The 22463-nt window shown below is 40.9% G+C and overlaps 1 protein-coding gene and 4 gene segments (V, D, J or C); 4 read left to right on the plus strand and 1 right to left on the minus strand.

Annotated features, from left to right (window-relative positions):
• Positions 1-7235: 7235 nt before the first annotated feature.
• Positions 7236-7631, plus strand: LOC131982879 (Ig heavy chain V region 5A-like; the record flags this gene model as incomplete). The annotated part of the segment is given in 2 exon segments: positions 7236-7275; positions 7354-7631. Coding segments are annotated over 2 exon segments (318 nt in total), but the record flags the coding sequence as incomplete, so codon positions are not given.
• An 896-nt stretch (positions 7632-8527) lies between these two features.
• Positions 8528-10236, plus strand: LOC131982995 (Ig heavy chain V region 6.96-like). The segment is given in 3 exon segments: positions 8528-8577; positions 8665-8960; positions 10216-10236. Coding segments are annotated over 3 exon segments (366 nt in total).
• Positions 10237-10437: 201 nt separating this feature from the next.
• Positions 10438-10874, plus strand: LOC131982873 (Ig heavy chain V region 5A-like; the record flags this gene model as incomplete). The annotated part of the segment is given in 2 exon segments: positions 10438-10483; positions 10585-10874. Coding segments are annotated over 2 exon segments (336 nt in total), but the record flags the coding sequence as incomplete, so codon positions are not given.
• Positions 10875-16325: 5451 nt separating this feature from the next.
• On the minus strand, positions 16326-17066 carry LOC131982996 (uncharacterized). Its single transcript, XM_059347580.1, has one exon. It carries the CDS (start codon positions 17064-17066, stop codon positions 16326-16328), a length of 741 nt encoding a protein of 246 aa, XP_059203563.1.
• Positions 17067-18555: 1489 nt separating this feature from the next.
• LOC131982859 (Ig heavy chain V region 5A-like) lies at positions 18556-19007 on the plus strand. The segment is given in 2 exon segments: positions 18556-18598; positions 18700-19007. Coding segments are annotated over 2 exon segments (351 nt in total).
• The last annotated feature ends 3456 nt before the right edge of the window (positions 19008-22463 follow it).

Consider the following 22463-nt stretch of genomic DNA (forward strand, 5'->3'; position numbering starts at 1 on the left):
ACAGGCCTTAACGACTACAGACCTGTCGCCCTGACCTCTGTTGTCATGAAGGTGCTGGAGCGTCTTGTCCTGGTCCATCTGAAGTCCATCACTGATCCTGCACTGGATTCCCTGCAGTTTGCATACAGAGCCAACAGGTCCACGGACGATGCTGTGAACATGGCTATGCATTACATGCTGGAACACCTGGACACTGCAGGGAACTACGCTAGGATTCTGTTTGTGGTCTTCAGCTCGGCATTTAACACCATCATCCCTCCTATCCTGGAGCGCCAGCTCTCCCAGCTGCAGGTACCAGCCCCCACCTGTAGGTGGATAACGGACTTTCTCACCAACAGGTCCCAGCAGGTGAAGCTGGGGAAATGCACATCTAGCCCCAGATCCATCAGCACGGGCTCCCCCCAGGGATGTGTACTGTCCCCCGCCTTATTCTCCCTGTACACCAACAGCTGTACCTCACTCCACCCGTCTGTAAAACTCCTGAAATTTGCGGATGACACAACCCTGGTGGGTCTCATCTCCAGGGGGGACGAATCCGCATATAGGAGGGAGATTTCACAGTTACAGTGTTGGTGCAGCCACTACAACCTTGAGCTTAATGCATCAAAGACAGTGGAGATGGTGGTGGACTTCAGGAGGAATCCTACCCCGCCCCCACCCATCACGCTGGGGGAAACACCGGTGACTTTAGTAGACTCATGCTGCTTTTTAGGTCTGATCATCAACAGGGACCTGAAATGGCAACTAAACACCACAGCTCTTCTGAAGAAGGCCCAGAAACGGATGTACTTCCTCCGGCAGCTAAAGAAATTCAACCTGCCGAGGCCCATCATGACTCAGTTCTACACCACCATCATTGAGTCCATCCTCACACACTCCATAATCACCTGGTTCCCTGCTGCAGCGGCCAAGGACCAGGCCAAGCTGCAGCGGGTGATCAAGTCGGCAGAGAGGGTGATTGGCACTCCCCTGCCCTCTCTCAAGTCCCTCCATGACACCAGGGCACTGAAGAGGGCAAGAAAAATCATGGCTGATCCCACACACCCAGGGAACTACCTGTTCTCCACCCTCCCCTCTGGGAAAAGGCTGCGGGTGCTCAGGACCACGAAGACCCGCCACCGCCTCAGTTTCTTCCCCTCAGCCATCAGGCTGATCAATGCGGCTGGTCCTCTACCCCCACCCCTACCCCACTGAATGTCATCTGAGTGTCATTGACCATTGAACTAGGACTGATGCCCACCCCATTGCACTTTATTATTATTACTACTACCTCGATCATTACATATGCACTTACTGTACATATCTGTCTGTTGTGTCATCACTGTCTTTGCCTAGCTGCACTATATGTTATTTAAAACACACACACTGTAACTACTGAAACAAATTCCAATATGTTTTTTTTACATAAATGGCAATAAAAGTACCTTGAACCTTGAACTTGAACCTTGAGACACTCCTTCTCAATGGTTGAGTACCGGGTTTCACAAGGCAGTAGTTTCCTGCTGAGATACAGCACAGGTCGTTCCTCACCTGGTTCTCGCTGAACCAGCACTGCCCCAATGCCCGGTGGATGCAGGTGGATGCATGAGTCCACCTGGACCAGGAAATGGCATTCAAAGTCAGGACTCTGCAACACAGGAGAGGGGCACAATTTCCCTTTTAGACCTCGGAAGGCACTTTCACACTCACTCCATTTCACGAGATTAGGGGCCATCTTGCAGGTGAGGTCTGTCAAGGGAGTTGCCAGAGTGGCAAACTGAGGAATGAACAGGCAAAAGAAAGACCCGACTTGGGTCTTTGTATGCGTTGTATGCTGGTCCGGATCGCCTCTTCTTTGTCCACCTGAGGCTTGGCCTCTCCCCAAAATACCCCAGGTAATGAGCTTCCTGTTTTGCTCACTCACACTTCTGTAGGTTCACTGATTGCACTGATTGTGCCTAGGACTCGAGGAAGGTGTACCAAATGCTCCTCCCAAGTCCGGCTGTAAACGACCACATTGTCCAGATAGGCAGCACTGCTGTCTTCACAGCCTTGGGGCACTTTATCCATAAACCTCTGGAATGTTGCTGCTGCGCCATGTAAGCCAAAGGGCATCACAGTGAACTGGAAGAGGCCTAGAGGGGTCCTGAATGCAGTGAGGTGCCAGGACTGGCTCTCCAGTGTGATGTGCCAATACTCTTTGCAAAGGTCCAAGGTAGTGATTTAGTTAGCTCGCCCAATCCTCTCCAGCAGATCTTCAATCCAGGGCATTGGGTAGGCGTCAAAGAATGAGATAGCATTCAGTTTTCTAAAGTCAATGCAAATGCGAAGGGTTCCATCCTTCTTCAGCACAATGGCAATAGGGCTACTCCACTCACTTTGAGACGGCTCAATGACTCCCAGTTCCAACATCAAAAATATCTCCCCCTTCAATGCCTCCACCAAATGCCCTGGTGCTCTGTAGCATGCCTGCCGTACTGGATTCTGCCCCGGTTTGACCCAGATGGTATGCTGTAAAACATCTGTATGGCCTGGTTTCTGTGTGAACAACTGAGGAAAAGTGTTGAGAATAACTTCTAATTCAACTGGCTTCATACCATGCAGATGAGAAAGATACACGTCGGCAGGCTGTTTCCAAACGTCTACTACACCTTAGAGTCATCTTCCTCAATCACCCGACGTGCCAGTAATGAGGTGAAGGAAGGAGGGCTGCTTCTTTCCTGCCAGGCTTTGAAGAGATTTACATGGTACGTCTGTGTGCGCTTCCCCTTCTCCGGATGTAGGATCTCATATGTTGCCGGCCCCATCCTCCGTAGAACTTCAAAAAGTCCCTGCCACTTGGCCAGCAGCTTGCTAGACGAGGAAGGCAGAAGTAACAAGACCTTTTGACCTGGTTGGAACTCACGCTGGCGTGGCTGCTGGTTGTAACACCCTTTCTGTGTCTTCTGCACTTTCAGGAGGTTAAGTCTGGCCTCTTCTCTGTACTACTCCAGCCGGTCTCTCATCTGGAGAACATACTGCACAACACCTTGCCCCTCTACAGCCTTTACTCCTACCTTCTCCTGCCAGTTCCGTTTGAACAAATCCAAGGGGCCCTGGACTGGCCAGCCGTAGAGCAATTCGAACGGGGAGAATCCGGTGGATGCTTAAGGTAGTTCCCTATTGGTAAAGAGCAGAAAGGGAAACCACTTATCCCAGTCCTTCCGTGTATCAGATACAAACTTCCTGAGCATCCTCTTAAGGGTTTGAATGAACCTCTCCACCAAACCATCTGTCTCTTGGTGATAAGGAGATGTCCTGATAGCTGTTATGCCCAACTCCTTATGCAGCTGGCTCAGCAGGCGAGATGTAAAGTTGGTTCCCTGGTCAGTCAGGAGTCAAAGTGATCTCAATGATATCTGAATTTTCTCACCATAATCCAGTTAATATCATCTGTGGATTGTATACACCTTATATTAATGTGTTGTTTGAATTGTCTTTATGATGTTACATTAGTCAGCCACAAAAGAAAGCATCAACAGTTATTAAGACTAACAAGGAACAAGGAAATCAACAAGGAAATTGTTTAAATATTCATTATCAGTGGAACCGAAAACAGGTAAAAATTTACCAGTGGCTGTTTTTCAATTGTACGTAACATTGTTTCATTAAAATATTTTATCCTCACAGTCTTTGACTTTTCCTTATAGTGCATTATGTAGCACTCCTGATTTCTTCAAATCATCAAGATGAAGCAGGATTTCAAAAAAATGGCCAGTGAGAATATGGAAAACAGTCATTATTACACTGTTGAGTTTTTCAGTTTTTTTTTTGTATCAACAATTTTTATTGATTTTGAACAGTGAATTAACAAACAGACTCACAAATAATAATTACAAAATAATAATAATGTATATTAATATATATATATATATTTAGAGATATATATATATTTCAATTAAGTAAATAAATAAAATAAAAAAACTTGGGTATCTTACGTATGCACATATATATATAAACATATATGTAAACAAACAAATAAAATAAAATAAACAAATAAATTGTAAAAAAAAGTGTACACAACAAAATAATGGTTGCATTATACAAACAATGATGAAAACTAGACAGCCCACAAATGTTTTTAATGTTTTGATCCGGCCTGTGCTTGGATCAGGCCTTTATTGATTAATTGATTCTTAAGTATTTCTGACTGCTATGTTGGTTTTATTTTACATCATTAATTGTGATGGTTATTTACCGTATTTCCTCAATAAATAGCCGGTCTCATATAGCTAATGGCTGGGGGCGTTGTTTACATGAACAAATACAGGCCGGAACAGCACTTTTTTTTTTTTAACCTTTAACCCTTAAAAAAAAAGAAAAAAAGAAAAAGAAACCTTGACAAGGATATGATCAGAAAGTCTTCCAATGTTTGTGGGCTGTCTGAGAAGACTGTCGTAAATTAAGACGACCGCCATCCTCTGCTTCAGAGAGACAGCCTGCACCGCTGGACTGCAGGTCTCTGCTCGGTGTCACGGCAAACCCATGGATCTAACACTTTAACTACTGTATGATCATTTAGAAACAAGAAACAGCATTTTTTAACCTTTTTATTACCAGCGATGAAGCGTAGAGTTGTGGTCGTGAACGTCATGAAACAACCGTTGTTGTTGTTTAGATGATGCCACCGCTACCAACTGTAAGCAGTAAACTGAAAAGGCACCCACGTGGAGGGCTGGAAAATGACCAATCATAAGAGGCCCGGGGTCAGCCTTGGCCCCGCTCCCAATGTGTCAAATTGACTATAGTCCACCTCTGCCTGCTCACTTTGGTGGAACCGTCTCCACCAGCAGTTAATTTCAGTTGATTGCTCTGCTCTGATTGGTCAACTCCACCTGGCCACCTGGTTGCTTAGCTACCAAAGCACCCCCCGCCTCCCCCCCCCGCCCTCCAAGACAGACATTCTAACTTAACGGTCATGGCGTTTTTTCATAAAGCATGAGACCTTATAACTTGACCATACATTGTCCAATCTGCCTCAAACTTCATGTCATGCATGATGATGGTTCATCACTGACCACAACAATATTTAATAAAGTCCCGCCCTTTTTGATTAGCCACGCCCCCTTTCATAACTAATAAACTGTTTGTCCTAGAAACTTGTACACAAGCACACAATCAAAATTTCTTTAGAAATTTTCTAGTTACCTGTTAATATACAAGCAGTAGTAAAACTCAAAACGTTGTGTATGTTGCATTGGATATTATCTGCATTAAATGACTGCATTCAAATGTTATAAAGTGACTTTCAGTTAAATAAACATTATAATATAATGTTATAATAACTTTAGTTTAAAAAAAAAACTGAATCAGTTAAAAAAAATCAGAATATTAAATAAGTTTGAAGGAAAGATTGAATGGAATACACTGTTCAATCAGAAAGGAGGAGTCAATGCAAAACTCAAATGTCTTCCACCTCTACTTATCTGACTGCAGAGAGGAGGACAGAGGACAGTGGACACACAGTTTAACATGATGGACTATAGGACAGGATTGCTGCTTCTAACTGTCTGCTGGGCAGGTGGAGACTTTCACTGATCTGACATTTCCATTTGTGACTAGCTGACAGATTTTACATGTTTTCTTGTTGTCTTGACAGGTGTTGATGGTCAGACTCTGACAGAATCTGAACCAGCAGTTAAAAGTCCTGGAGGATCTCACAGATTGACCTGTACAACCTCTGGAATTAACTTTGCTGGCAACTGGATGGTCTGGATCAGACAGGCTCCTGGAAAAGGAGTGGAGTGGCTCGCTTTAATCAGAGCTGACAGTTCTGAGATCTATTATTCACAGTCAGTCAGAGGGCGGTTTACCATCTCCAGAGACAACAGCAGAGAGCAGCTGTATCTGCAGATGAACAGTCTGAAGACTGAAGATTCTGCTGTTTATTATTGTGCTCGAGCGACACAGTGACTGGAGTTGGTTGAGCAGCTGTACAAAAACCTACAGTCCTCACCTTCACTCTGCTGGTAGAGGAAAAAGCATTAAGTGGTTTTAGTATTTATATATCACACTTTATTTGATTATTTTTTTTAAAAATTTTAGCATGTTGCTTTACAGGATCAGGTTTACTTTTTTGTGTTTGAACATTATAATAAAAACTCCTTCCTGCATTAAACACATTCTTTAAAACTGTCTCTTAGAAATATGAATATTAAATACCAACACATTAAAAACACAAATAAGATCAAAACCATCTGTTTGCTGCAATTAAACTTCTGCAAAAAATGTATATTACTACAAATAGTGTATTCTTGTCTAATTTAAAATGACACAACTCACAGACATTAATGTCCCACTAATGTACGACCGACTTTAAAGTTACATTTCATGATAAAATAATGATCTCTCTTTGCATCACATACTGCAGCTTCATTAGAATAATTGATGCAAGCAGACAGCAGTGATCTCTAAAGTGGAGGGACAGTGGAATAATGACACTATTTAACTTTACAAACAAAGTGACTTTAAATGAATCAAATGCATATTTTTTATGTAGGTAAATACTTCATGAAGAAAGTTTTTTCATCCTTAATAAAGTATAAAAATATAATGATCAAAGAATCATTGTTGTGTTTTAACTTCAGTGAAATGTGCAGAGACATTGTGGAGAGAATATTAACAGTCAATAATAAAGAATATGTATATAAAGACAAATATAGTGACATATCTCTATGGACATGAATAAACCCACACATTATATTTTTTGGTCACAAAAACAGTAATTTGAACCATGCACCTGCTTAATAATGGATTAGTTATGATTTGTATTTCTGACATAACCACACACAGATGAGGGTAAACTATTTTGATGATTATTAAAAGTAAGACAAATTATAGTAGTTTTCATCTGAGATACATTTTTTGTTTTTGCATTTTGTCATATTTCAGTTCCCGAGCAGCTGTTCTGCTCTAGAGGCTCCAGGTGTCTCTGTATGTCTGTGTCTGCAACATCTGAAGAGACTGAAACCACTAAAAGTGTTTTATTCAAACCTGCAAACCAGCAGCATCACAATTAAAGTGTTTATTATATTTGCCTGACTACTACTTGTATATATGTTGGTACCAGACTCTTGTATTGACTCCATTCAGACCAACATTGATGCTTCATATGTTTGATTGTATGCAAACTCAGTGAGCTTCCTTGTTCCTCAGCTATAAAAACATACCATCAGGCTGTCAGTGGAGTTCACAGCACGTCACTTTCTACATAAACCATGTTCTCTGTAGCTCTGCTGCTGCTGTTGGCAGCTGGATGTGAGTCTCTCTGCATTTGTCAAGTCATCACTTCTTCTTTTGCATTTTAACTTACAAAACATTTTCTTTTTCCATCAGGTGTAAAGTGTGAAACGCTGACTCAGCCAGCCTCTGTGACTGTGCAGCCAGGTCAACGTCTGACCATCACCTGTCAGGTCTCTTATTCTGTTAGCAGCGAAACTACAGCTTGGATCAGACAGCCTGCAGGGAAAGGACTGGAGTGGATGAGTAGTGACACCAACGTCAAAGATTCACTGAAGAACAAGTTCAGTATTGATGAAGACTCTTCCAGCAACACAGTGACTCTAAATGGACAGAATGTGCAGCCTGAAGACACTGCTGTGTATTACTGTGCCAGAGAGCCACAGTGACACAAAGCATCAGTAGAGCTGAACAAAAACCCCTCAGTGCCTGAACACTTGTAACATGAAGCCACCAGAGGAGGAGCCCTCAGACCACTAATGACTTCAACACCAGCTCACTGTTACAGTAAACAGGAAGTCTAAGAACAAAGGTTCTTCGTCTCATTTTACAGCAACATATCATATCAAATAGATAATCTACAATTATCATCATTGAAACATCATTGTGTGTACAAAAACCTTTCTCACTATAGTAGAAATTAACCCTTACATCTCTTTAAATGCTTTTAGGTTACAATCACCAACAAACCATTGATAAATATTACACTTTACAAATAATATAATCAATTAACCTATAATGTATTCAAACGTTAAACTTATTGTTTTGACCTTTAATTGTTTAAATATACATATTTGGTCTAATAATACAAGAAATATTCCAAACAGCAGAAGTTACAAGCCACGTGACACAAATCTTTAAACTTTAAAGAAAAATAATTTCAGGAGACATGAGGTGTTTTGTTTGTTTTTTTACCTATAAGGCAATTTTCATATTAAATCACCTGAAACCAGAATAATCATAATAACATTTAATAAGCTTTAATTTACAAACAGTAGCAAAACTGTGTTGTTTGTATGTTGAATTGGGTAATTATCCACAGATAAAATTAATTTACAGTTAAGTAAGCATTATAATATAATGTTATAATAACTTGAGTTTAAAAAAAATGAATGAGTTAGAAGAAAGTGAAAGGATTAAATTAGTTTTGTGGAGAGATTGAATGGAAGACACTGTTCAATCAGAAAGGAGGAGTCAATGCAAAACTCAGATGTCTTCTACTTATCTGACTGCAGAGAGGAGGACAGAGGACAGTGGACACACAGTTTAACATGATGGACTATAGGACAGGACTGCTGCTTCTAGCTGTCTGCTGGGCAGGTGAACACTTTCTCAGATATTAATAAAGCGTTTCTTCTATTAGTGTCACCCGCTTATTTCACTCAATGTTTTTTGTTCTATTCACAGGTGTTGATGGTCAGACTCTGACAGAATCTGAACCAGCAGTTAAAAGTCCTGGAGGATCTCACAGATTGACCTGTACAGCCTCTGGACTTGATGTTAGTGGCTACTATATGAACTGGATCAGACAGGCTCCTGGTAAAGGACTGGAGTGGATCGCTGCTATTACCAATGGTGGTGGCAGCCAGTACTACTCTCAGTCAGTCAGAGGGCGGTTTACCATCTCCAGAGACGACAGCAGAAAGCAGCTGTATCTGCAGATGAACAGTCTGAAGACTGAAGATTCTGCTGTTTATTATTGTGCTCGAGACTCACAGTGACTGGAGTTGGTTGAGCAGCTGTACAAAAACCTACAGTCCTCTTTCGTTCTGGGCTGATAGAACATGAAGTGTTTTTCATTAAGAGCTGTGGATATACATTTTGTATTAATGTTTGTTTAAGTGTCTTGTGTTAAAAAAATACTTTTTTTCTTATTGTTGAATTATTGAATGAATTATTCGACACATCATAAAAACACACAAGAAGAAACACACAATAAAGTTTCCTCATTCATAAAAGGGTCAAAGACAGAACAGCAATTTGATTGTTAAACTGAAACTACTATAGTGGGGCGGATTAGCTCAATATTTTACACCAATCGTTCACTTTGTGATAAAAGCATGAAATTTGGTAGATGTGTTGGTGAATATGTTTCAAACAAATCTGGATATTGGGCCACCTCAAAAGCACCCCCTAGTGGCCGTAGCAGGCATTTGTTATACGAATAAATCAATGATGAATAAAAACTGCCCTTTTAATAATACCAACTGGTGATGAATTGTATATTGTTGGAAAGCCTGATTAGTCACCTTTACAACGAGGTACAGCTTGTAAGGATCGTGCATTCATGGAATGAGCAACGTGGCTAAACGTGTGGGTAGCACCCAATCAATCATCATGGCCTTGGCGGAAAAGTAAATTAGCAAGATAGCAAAAATAGGTACTTAACCTAGCTAGTTAGCTTGGAACATGTATCAGTGGCTGTTGGGTGTGAAAGCTTAATAAGACACTGTTAAATTTTGTCCTGTGGAATGTGGACATCTCTCTCTGCACACACACACACACACACGCACACATACACTATATGTCATATGTCTCCTTTGCCCATGTGGTTCTTTTTTTTAAATGTATTTATGGACTATAGGACAGGACTGCTGCTTCTAACTGTCTGCTGGGCAGGTGAGCAGTTTCTCAGATACCATTAATATGTTTCTACTATTTGTGTCCCCCTCTTATTTCTCTCAATCTTGTTTGTTTACATGGATGGACCACCAAATGCTGCTGAGCAAAATAAATGAATACATTTAATTGTAGTTAAATCTTTTGAAAATCATGAATTAAGTCATCACAATGACAATAATAATATAAAAGAAAAATATAAATCACATTTCACAATGAGCACACATAATTTTGCTTGTTTTTCAGGTAAGAACAATAAATGTTTTTCTGTCAAAGCTCCTGGTACAAAGACAATATGTCTGCACTACAGTAACTAATGAGGTGTTTAAATGTCTGCAGGTACTGAGGGTCAAACACTGACTGAGTCTGAACCAGTGGTTAAAACACCTGGAGAGTCCCACACTACTTATGACAGGACAGTCCATCCTTCCTTTACAGCCTGTCAGTGTCCTTCTCTATGCAAAGTGAACTTCCTCACAGTCTGCTATAAAGACTTGATATCATGCTGTCAGTTGCAGCAGAAGAAGAGAAGCTCCCATCAGATCACCTTCAATACCAACCATGTTCTCTGTAGCTGTGCTGCTGCTGCTGGCTGCTGGACTCTCCTGTGAGTCTCACTGAGGCAGAGACACTGACAGTATGATCACAGCACACTGACTGTTCACTCTTATTACACTCATTCAATATTCAACATGTTTTCCTCCACAGGTGTAAAGTGTGAAACGCTGACTCAGCCAGCCTCTGTGACTGTGGAGCCAGGTCAACGTCTGACCATCACCTGTCAGGTCTCTTATTCTCTTGGCAGCTACACAGCTTGGATCAGACAGCCTGCAGGGAAAGGACTGGAGTGGATTGGAATGAAAGATTCGTATGGTAGTTCACACTACAAAGATTCACTGAAGAACAAGTTCAGTATCAGCCTCGACTCTTCCAGCAAAACAGTGACTCTAAGCGGACAGAATGTGCAGCCTGAAGACACTGCTGTGTATTACTGTGCCAGACAGCCACAGTGACACAAAGCATCAGTAGAGCTGAACAAAAACCCCTCAGTGCCTGAACACTTGTAACATGAAGCCACCAGAGGAGGAGCCCATCAGACCACTAATGACTTCAACACCAGCTCACTGTTACATCTCTTTAAAGATACATTTTTGGTCCAACATCACAATAAATAATCAAAACAGTCGAAGAAACAAGCCACATGATACAAAATACTTTAAACTTTACCTTTAAAGAATAATAACTTCAGGAGACATGAGATTTTGTTTGCCTATAAGGCCATTTCCAAACTACATGAACTGAAACCAGTTCAATCATAACAATAGTTATGACCCTTTAATGTAAAAGCAGTATTTAAACTCAAAAGGTTGTGAATTTTGGATTTAACATTATTATCTGCATTAAATGACTTCATTCAAATTTTACAAAGTGACTTGCAGTTAAATAAGCATTATGATTAGGGCCGAGACGCTTTGGTTGGCCCCGTGGATGATGGGACATTTTGTTACAAAAAACCAACGGATGGAAGCATCGATAAGAGCATGGTTGTGTTGCTATGCAACAAGGAATTCACATATCACCGCAGCACATCCAGCCTCAAGTATCACCTCAATGCAAAACATATAGCAGCTAGCGGCTCGTGTGGTAGCTAGCGTGGATTGTGTTTTACTTAAAAAACCAAAGTATTATAGTTTACAGAAGGTCTACCTACCTATAGGCTACCTGAATTTATGAAATGTACTATATTTCTAAATATGCTATTGCTACACTTAATGGCAAAAATTGCACTGGTCTGTTGGACTTGAACAAAAATAAACAATATTTTTGTTGCTTAAGCTTATGTATTCAGTCATTATTCAATGGTATACTAAAAATCCATGTGAAAAAAATTACTTCTCACTGTTCTCAGGTCAAATATTTATATGCGATTAAAATGTGATTAATTAATTACAAAGCCTCTGATTAATTAGATTAAAAAAATGTAATCGAGTCCCGGCCCTAATTATGATATAATGTGATAATAACTTTAGTTTAAAAAAACTGAAAGCGTGAGGAAAAAGCCAAAATAATAAATTAGTTTGAAGGAGATTGAATGGAAGACACTGTTCAATCAGAAAGGAGGAGTCAATGCAAAACTCAGACGTCTTCCACCTCTACTTATGTGACTGCAGAGAGGAGGACAGAGGACAGTGGACACACAGTTTAACATGATGGACTATAGGACAGCACTGCTGCTTCTAACTGTCTGCTGGGCAGGTGAAAAATATCTACAAAACTCATGGTCGAAGAAGTCTTATAACTAAACTCAGAGGAAGCCAGACAGGCCTCTGGAAAATAATTGGAGTGGATTGCCTATGTATGCACATGTCGTAGTCCAAACTACTACCCCCAGTCAGTCTAGGGTCGATTCATCATCTCCAGAGATGACTGAAGTAGTAAACTCTATCTGCAGATGAACAGTCTGAAGACCGAGTGCGCAGCAGTGTATTACTGTGCCTGAAGACACACAATGAGAAACAGTAATAGCAGTGCATACAAAAACTACTTCCTCTATTTACCACCACCACAAGGATCATTCAGTTTTCACAGTATATCTTGTCCTACATTTGTATTATTCAAGACCAAAATTCCACTTGGGATCCACTAAAGACAAACTAATTTTAAATGTATTGCTTTCTTTTATCAACTACGTCTCTGCATGAAGGTACACTCAAATGTACACAGAGACAGAAACACTCTGATCGTAAATACAAAAACATCTCAGGCATGGAATGTATCAATCAACACAAAGACACTCCGTTTAATACATTTTTGTCTTGGTAATAAATATTTCATTTTCAGTTAGTTTTCTAACACAGTCCAACAAGTAATCCAATTTGGTTCCTTTATCTTTCTTACTGTTTGTGGCCTAAAGAAGTAGGTGTGACTGATCATATTTGTGTGTCTGAAATAATCATGACAGATGATACACAGTCCCAAATAAAGTTGGAATAATTTTGTTTCCACATACAATCTTCTGTTATTTGTTGATTCATTTTCATTCTGATATGTTTGGAAGAGATTCATTAAAAACATTTTGAGGAAATATACACTTAATCTACTAATAATAAGTCACATTGTCACAATCATTTCATGGAAAGAGGTAAAAACTATGTTACTCCAACTTCATGGGTGACAGATGGAAGACCATAAAAAACAGCAGAGGAACTAGCACAGAGCCCTGGGGGACGCCTTGGTACAAAGTAGTATATTTTATGTTACAAGTGGTATATTTTATGTTACTTTTAATGTAAGTCTTCTGCTTTACTAAAGGGCCCCAGTCTGACCTTTTGTTCAGAATAGAACTGTAACAGCCGGTTTTAACCAGAATAATGTACTGCAGGATCTGGGATTTGTCAGACATTAGAGGCTGTGGAGGCAGAAATATAAACCGTATAAGTTGAATTCCTTTTACGGTTAAAAAGTAGACTTGGCAGTGTGTGCGTTCCCGTAAAACATGCCCTTTACGTGGGGTGTGGGATGTTACCTTGAATTGAATTAAATGATCTGACACAGACAGAAAAATGCAGAGAGACTTCAGGCTTGATTAGAGAAGGACTTTTTTCAGAAGCCTTTGAGGTTGGACAAAGTTCTCCTCTGCTGTACCTAGGCTGTGTATTCTGATGTCTGATAATGGAAAAAACCAAAAGGAACTTCGACTTGATCTTTGATTTACTTTCTCACTCAATTTGAGGTAGTAGTTTCCACTACATTACCATGATAAAGATACAATTGAACTGAGGAGAGGGCAGTACAGGTCATGCTGAGGGGGGGTTCAAGGTGTTGATATTGAGGAAAACACAAGTATGATTCTGATTCTCTGAAAGAAACAAGGGAGGCATCTTCATATCAGGCTTTTAAAACAAATATGATCAGACCATGTCAGAAAAGTCTTTACTTGAACGTGTAGATTCAGAAGAATGTAAAATTAACATTCCATCGATCAAACTTTCCAATAGCAGTACTCGTTTATTCTTGAATGTAATACAGGTTGCAGTTAAGTCCAGGTGACACTGGGTGAGAAGTGGGTTACATCCTGAACATTTTACAAATACAGGGCTCATCACCAGCAGAGGAAGAAGTATTCAGACCATTAACTTGAGTAAAAGTATACACTTTACTCCATGACAATGAAAAGTCCTGTATTTAAAACTTTATAGGATTTAAGTAAAATTCTAATTATGTATCCTTCAAAAACATTCAAATTCACCATCACCACATCTGGAGAAACAAGGTTTTCACTGGTACAGAAGGGTATGAAGTACTCAAGTAAATGTACTTTGTTACATTTCACCACTGCCCGTAATCAAATCCTCACTTCACTGAACAAAAACTGAATGATAAGGCTGACCTTAGGAGTCAATGCAAAACTCAGATGTCTTCCACCTCTACTTATCTGACTGCAGAGAGGAGGACAGAGGACAGTGGACACACAGTTTAACATGATGGACTATAGGACAGGACTGCTGCTTCTAACTGTCTGCTGGGCAGGTGAACATATACACTGATCTAAATATAGCATTGCTTTTATTTGTTTTAGCAGTGAATTTCAGTTTTTATATTTTTTGATGGTCAGACTCTGACAGAATTTGAACCAGCAGTTAAAAGTCCTGGAGGATCTCACAGATTGACCTGTACAGCCTCTGGTTTTAACTTTGTTGGCTCTTGGATGGCCTGGATCAGACAGGCTCCTGGAAAAGGACTGGAGTGGGTTGGTGCTATTACTAATGGTGGTGGTAGCATCTACTACTCTCAGTCAGTCAGAGGCCGGTGACAATACATACAAAAACTGACACTACAACGAGGACTCAACTAGTTACTTTCACACATACCAATAGGTGGCAGTAGAAGACAAGAAGTCAAATAATTAATATGACAGTGTCTCTAAACACAAACAAACACTGTGAGAGCCACAGCTGATTCTGTGGTTTGTGACTTCCTGTTTTGCCAAGGTGAAAAATGGCTCATGATGTCCCCATTAAATTGTAACAGTCCTGAAAAAGATATTTTGACCTTTATGCATGATATGTTAATGCATAAGTGAAATAAAAACATATATTTTATTTGATTATAAATATTTTAAGCTACGTGAATTACTTGGAAAGCATTAATGAAATCATCACAATTACCATAATAGTAATACAAAATTATCTAAGTCAAATGTTTTCTAGAGATGTGGTGTTTGACTCTGAGGAGGAGTCAATGCAAATCTGTGACGTCTTCCATCTCTACATATGTGTTGCAGAGTGAAGGACAGACATTAAATCACTGACATACACACTGCAGACTGGACAGAGACAACTGGCTTTCACAATGATCACACCTGATTATTTGCTTGTTTTTCTCATCCTGTCAATTAACTGGGCAGGTAAGAACAATAACTGTTTTTCTGACAAAAACAATATGACTGCATTACAGTAACTAATGAGGTGTTTAAATGTCTGCAGGTACTGAGGGTCAAACACTGACTGAGTCTGAACCAGTGGTTAAAACACCTGGAGAGTCCCACAGCCAGAGTCCCTGGCTTTAGTAGTGATATACACGCTGCTTGGATCAGACAGGCTGCTGGAAAAGGACTGGAGTGGATCGCTTATATCAGCAGTGGCAGCAGCAGCATCTACTACTCTCAGTCAGTCAGAGGGCGGTTTACCATCTCCAGAGACAACAGCAGAAAGCAGGTGTATCTGCAGATGAACAGTCTGAAGACTGAAGATTCTGCTGTTTATTATTGTGCTCGAGAGCCACAGTGACTGGAGTTGGTTGAGCAGCTGTACAAAAACCTACAGTCCTCATTCTTACTGGCTGATAGAACATGTAGTGTTTTTCATTAATTGCTGTGGATATAAATCTTGTATTAATGTTTAAGTGTCTTGTGTTAAAAATATTACATTTTTTCTCATTGTTATGAATTATTTGACACATCATGAAAACCCATAGAAACACAAAATAAAGATTCCTCAATCCTCATTCATAAAAGGGTCAAAGACAGAACAGCAATTTAAATGTTAAACCGAAACTATTAGAAATTCTTTACATTTCTAATTTCGCATCAAGACACAGTCCATACATACAATAATACACAGGACAAGATGATACTATCCGTTGTGCCATAGTCCTAGGGAGTGGACACACCCCTGTCCACACCACCACTGCAAGTACCATGCGGCCCCCACCAACGAATAAGGCTGTGACGAGCCTCACTCACGCCGTACAAGCATGCTCAGTGTTGTTGGTCCCGCATGGCATTCTTAGCTAAAACATCAGAACCAAGCGGCCCTCCCCAACAGCTAAGGCTGTGTCGAGCCTCACTGGCGCCGATAATATGCGCTCAGTGCTGTTGGTTCTGCATGGTTTCTCACGGCATTCTTAGCTAAAAGTGACAAGGTAGCAAAAACATCAGAAGCCCAGCCCTAACTATAGGCTTTGTCGAAGATGAAAGTTTTAAGTTTACTCTTGAATAAAGAGAGGGTGTCTGCCTCCCGTACTGAGACTGGGAGATGATTCCACAGGAGAGGAGCTTGATAACTGAAGGCTTTGGCTCCCAATCTACTTTTAAGGACTTTCGGAACCACAAGTAACCTAGAATTTTGGGAGCGTAGTGCTGTAGAAGGGTAATATGGCATTATGAGGTCTTTAAGATGTGATGGCGCCTGACCATTTAGAGCTTTGTAAGTAAGAAGAAGGATTTGAAACTCAATTCTGGATTTTACAGGGAGCCAGTGCAGCGAAGCTAGAACAGGAGAAATATGATCTCTTTTCTTGGTTCTTGTTAGTACACGAGCCGCAGCATTCTGGACTAACTGAAGAGGTTTAAGGGATTTATTGGAGCAGCCTGACAGTAAGGAATTACAGAAATCTAACCTTGAAGTAACAAATGCATGAACTAATTTTTCAGCATCATTTTGGGAAAGGATGTGTCTAATTTTTGTAATATTACGTAGGTGAAAAAACGCAGTCCTGGAAGTTTGTTTTATATGGGAGTTAAATGACAGATCCTGATCAAAGATAACTCCAAGATCCCTTACGGTGGTATTGGAGGCCAGGGTAATGCCATCGATGGTGTGTCTCCATTCCACTGTTCTCTCGGCTATGAACCCCCTCTGTTCCCAGATCAGGAGGAGGAGATTGCCGTTCCATCGGTCAAGGCACATATGCGCCGCTGCCGGGCCACTTGGAAGCGTGCCCGTGCTGCGCTGCTCCGAGCTTCATCAAGGACTCAGGCCCCAGCGAACTGCCTTGTGCCAGCTCCTAGCTACATCCCAGGTCAGAAGTTGTCAATCCCTGTGCTGTCTGTCTGAAGCTCCCAGCTTCTTTTCCTAGGATTCACCCTACATTTCATGTGTCTCTTTGCTCCTGTCCTGTCTCTCCTCCTGTTGCCCCCCCGGTGGTGGACAGTGGTTTGTGATTTTTGCAACCCATTTATTTTTCACTCATATCATTATCCATTATCATTATCCTTTTCACTCATATCATTACCTTGTCTCTGTCAGCCTGGGGAGAGCCCTGAACTAGACTCATGCTTCCTCCGATACATGAGGAGTTAGCACTCCGCTTCTTGTCACCTGATAGGAGGAGTTTCCCCGGTAGGACGTAGCGTGTCTGATCAAGACTTTTCTTCAAAACTTCCTTCAGAACAAATTAAAGGAAACATTTTCAGAAGATTTCATCCCCTTTGCCCCTGCTTCCTTCCAGTTCAGTGGTGAAAAAGCCCGGGGAGACTTTCAGTCGCTCCTGCAGGGATCTAGCTCTGGAATGGATCGGCCGTATTTACAACGATGCAAGTACAAAATTTTACGCCAGCAGTGTGCAAGGACGAATAGAAGTCACTAGAGATAATAGCAACAGCACGATGTATCTGAGACTGTACAACTTCCAGCCAGAGGACTCTGCTGTGTATTACTGTGCCAAACACACAGTGGTTAAAGGAAGTAGAGAGACTCTCCAAAAACCTCAAACTAGTTATTCTCACAAGTACCAACAGGTGGCAGTAGAAGATAAGAAGTCAGATGACAAGAAGGAGAGGATGTCTCTAAACACACACACACACACACACACACACACACACACACACACACACACACACAGACACACACACACACACTGTGAAAGCTACAGTTGATGCTGTAGTTTGTGACTTCCTGTGTTGTCGGGTTAAACATGGTTAATAATGTTCCCATTGTTGATTTAATGAATAACAGCAGGTATTGATAATATATTTGGACATTTATACATGATGTGTCTAGAACATGAATGGGCCACCATATATGACACAACGAGCAGACATAATTTTGCTTGTTTTTTTAACCCAGTCAATTAACTGGACAGGTCAAATCAATAAATGCTTTCCTGTCAAAGCTCCTGGTACAAAGACAATACGTCTAGATTACAGTAACTAATGAGGTGTTTAAATGTCTGCAGGTACTGAGGGTCAAACACTGACTGAGTCTGAACCAGTGGTTAAAACACCTGGAGAGTCCCACACTACTTATGACAGGACAGTCCATCCTTCCTTTACAGCCTGTCAGTGTCCTTCTCTATGCAAAGTGAACTTCCTCACAGTCTGCTATAAAGACTTGATATCATGCTGTCAGTTGCAGCAGAAGAAGAGAAGCTCCTATCAGATCACCTTCAATACCAACCATGTTCTCTGTAGCTGTGCTGCTGCTGCTGGCTGCTGGATCCTGTGAGTCTCACTGAGGCAGAGACACTGACAGTATGATCACAGCACACTGACTGTTCACTCTTATTACATTCATTGAATATTCAACATGTTTTCCTCCACAGGTGTAAAGTGTGAAACGCTGACTCAGCCAGCCTCTGTGACTGTGCAGCCAGGTCAACGTCTGACCATCACCTGTCAGGTCTCTTATTCTGTTAGCAGCTACTACACAGCTTGGATCAGACAGCCTGCAGGGAAAGGACTGGAGTGGATTGGACTTCACTGTACTGGATGCACTGCATATTACAAAGATTCGCTGAAGAACAAGTTCAGTATCGACCCAGACTCTTCCAGCAACACAGTGACTCTAAACGGACAGAATGTACAGCCTGAAGACACTGCGGTGTATTACTGTGCCAGAGAGCCACAGTGACACAAAGCATCAGTAGAGCTGAACAAAAACCCCTCAGTGCCTGAACACTTGTAACATGAAGCCACCAGAGGAGGAATCCTCAGACCACTAATGACTTCAACACCAGCTCACTGTTTCACCTGTTTTCACCTGTTTAAAGATACATTTTTCCTCCAACATTACAAGAAACAATCAAAATAGTAGAAGACACAAGCCACATGATACAAAATGTTTAATTTTTAAAGAAAAATAATTCCAGGAGACATGAGATGTTGTTTGCCTACAAGGCGATTTCCAGACTACATGACCTGAAACCAGTTTAATCATAACAATAGTTATCACCTTTTAATATACAAGCAGTAGTAAAACTCAAAACATTGTGTATGTTGCATTAGATAATATTATCTGCATTAAATGACTGCATTCAAACGTTACAGTGACTTTCAGTTAAATAAACATTATAATATAATTAGTCGGGGGGCCAAAGTCTCAAAAGCTAAAGGAAATGGGTTGAACCTGACATCGTCTGTCATACTTTTTATTTGTGTTTTTTCTGTTAACTTTGATCCTGATGACCAATAATTGGAGGGTTTGCTCTTCCAGAAATATCGCGGGAAAAAAATGTGGCCATTTTTTTTTTTTTTTTTAATAGATTTTATTGATTTTTCTCACAACAAAACATAAACAACATACAAGTGCTCTCTGTATTCATAAAGACATCAAAAGAAGAGTCCTACAGCCACCGCTTACTGTCGTATCAGTCACCCTAAACACATGCTATGTCTTCTCTTGCCCATATATAGTGAAAGTAAAAGAAAAAAAAAAAGAAAATACCCGAGACAATAACAGGGTGGGTGACATTAATACACATGGATAAGTAAATGAAATAAAAACAGATAAACAATCAAATTAAATGTAAAATACCTAAATAAATTCAGTACAGCAAATATACATATATATATATATACACACACATACACATATACTGTATATACATACATATGCAATTAAATAGTCACATAAAATCAGAGCAAATGCAGAGAAGGACTAGCAGATATCATAACATAAATCATCCAGTGGAGATATTCCAGTCAAAAGCATATCTCCCCTTATTTACAGTGTCCCGGAGGGTAAGTACCTCAGAAAGGCCGACCATGTTCCCTCAAACAAGTTATGATCCCCTTTCATTCGCGCAGTAAGTCTTTCTAAGGGTAGAACTTTATACGTTTCTTGGTACCACTGTGTGACAGTTGGAGGTTTATCACTTATCCATTGCTTTAAAATACATCTCCTAGCCAGAAGCAGAAGTTTGTCACAAAGTTTAAAATCCGTCCTGCTCAGAGATAGTGTTTTTGAAGGCAGACTTAATATGAAGAGGCCAGAATCCTTTGGAACTTTAAGTGAGAAAATTTTACTCAATTCCTGGGCTACATTGCTCCAAAACCTTGTAATCAGACGGCACTCCCAAAAGCAGTGAATGTTTGTCCCAACGGACAATTTACATTTGGTGCAAAGGGGAGAGGTCCGGTTATCCATCCTGTTAAGAATGAACGGTGTTATGTGGGATCTATGCAGTATCTTATATTGGGTCTCTCTCATTTGGTTGCAAATAAATGTGGTTTTGGCAGAGACTATTGCTTCATGCCAATCATCTTCGATGAATTGCCCCCCAAGATCACATTCCCACTTCTGTATCACCTTCCTTATATCTGTCGGATCTAAGGAATAGAGCAGCGAATAGGAATGAGAAAGAAAGTGTCTTGTGTCTTTTTGATTCAGTAGAAATGAATCTATATCACTGAGAGAGGGAGTGCCTGTGTGGAGATTTTTCAGCATTGACATAATAAAACTACGGAGTTGGAGGTATCCATAAAAGTGTTCAGATGCAATGTTGTATTTTTGTTGAAGCTGTTGGAAGGACATCAGTGTATTACCCTGGTATACATCCCTGATAAGCCTGATGCCCTTCCTATGCCAACTATCAAACACACTATTATTAATTCCTGGGGCGAACTCCTCATTCCTAGTCACAGGTGTTAATGCAAAGGATGAAGCGGTTTCCCCAAAATGCCTTGTCATGTCTCGCCAGACTCTGATAGTGTTGTAAATAATAGAGTTACGCTTAATGTCTGGCGACCTCTTTTTCCCATAATCAGTGAGTTTACTCAGCGGGGAGTAGGGGGAGAAGAACCACTCATCAACACCTGCTTCAGATTTTAAATGAGACTGGAGCCAGTCCCAAACTATTGGGGTGAGGCAGGCCCAGTTATAAAATCTCAGATTGGGTAGGGCTAAGCCTCCTCGTTCCACTGGCAGTTGTAAAGTCTTAATTCTGATTCTGGGTCTTTTATTGTGAAAGGGCCCTTTCTAGATCTAAGATCACCTTCTTTGATATCCATAATGGTAACATCTGCAAAGGATAAAGCAGCCTGGGGAGTACGTTCATCTTTATGAGACCGATTCTGCCCATCCAGGAGAGGGGAAGGTCATGCCACCTCTCAAGGTCTGTTCTGACTGTAGGCACAAAATTAAGTCTCCTCAGGTCCTCAACATTAGGTGACACTTTAATACCAAGATAAACAAAGCCTGAAGTGGCCCATCTGAACGGAAAATTCGTATCTAAGCTTGTGCTACTGTAATTCCCCAGGGGCATGGCCTCAGATTTAGTGTAATTTACTTTGTAACCAGATATGGAGCCAAATGAGTTGATAATTGACAGAGTGGCCGGGACTGATACCTCAGGATTTGAAAGAAAAAGTAAAATGTCATCAGCATATAATGCTATCTTGTGAGTGGTCTTGCCTAGAGTAACGCCATGTATCTCCTTACTATTCCTGATGCCTTCCGCCAATGGCTGTAAAGTGAGGGCAAAAAGGAGGGGGGAGAGTGGGCAGCCCTGTCTTGTTCCTCTACCGAGCGGGAAGGGGGAAGAGCGCATGCCATTGGTCAAGACACAGGCCTCTGGTGAATGATAAATGAGTTTTATCCAGTTTATAAACTCCTCTCCTAATCCAAACCGGCCCAGGACGTCCCACATGAACCTCGACTCCACCCTATCGAACGCCTTTTCCGCGTCCAATGAGATAGCTAGTGCCCGGTATTGCATCCCCTAGGAGTACTGTACCACATTAAGAAGTCTTCTCACATTAGAGTACGAGAACCTCCCCTTGATAAAACCTGTCTGATCGTCATTTATAAGTGAAGGTAAATAATTCTCTAATCTTCTGGCCAGCACTTTGGAAAGTATCTTGCTGTCCACATTTATGAGGCTAATAGGTCTATAAGAACCACACTCATCTGATGGTTTATTTTTCTTCAGGATTAAAGAGATATTGGCTAGATTTAGAGAGGGGGGGGGGGGGGGGGGGGGACGTCTATTCCTAAAGGAGTCCAAAAACATATCGGTCAGAGGGCCCACCACAACTCTGCTCATTTTTTTATAATACTCCGGCCCATAGCCATCCGGCCCTGGTGCTT

This window comes from Centropristis striata, chromosome 13 (genome assembly GCF_030273125.1).
Source record: "Centropristis striata isolate RG_2023a ecotype Rhode Island chromosome 13, C.striata_1.0, whole genome shotgun sequence".
Classification (NCBI taxonomy): domain Eukaryota; kingdom Metazoa; phylum Chordata; class Actinopteri; order Perciformes; family Serranidae; genus Centropristis; species Centropristis striata.

Bases quoted from the DNA above. Each gene is read 5' to 3' on its own strand.
- LOC131982996 (XM_059347580.1), bottom strand. From the start codon at position 17,066: ATGTGCCTTGACCGATGGAACGGCAATCTCCTCCTCCTGATCTGGGAA.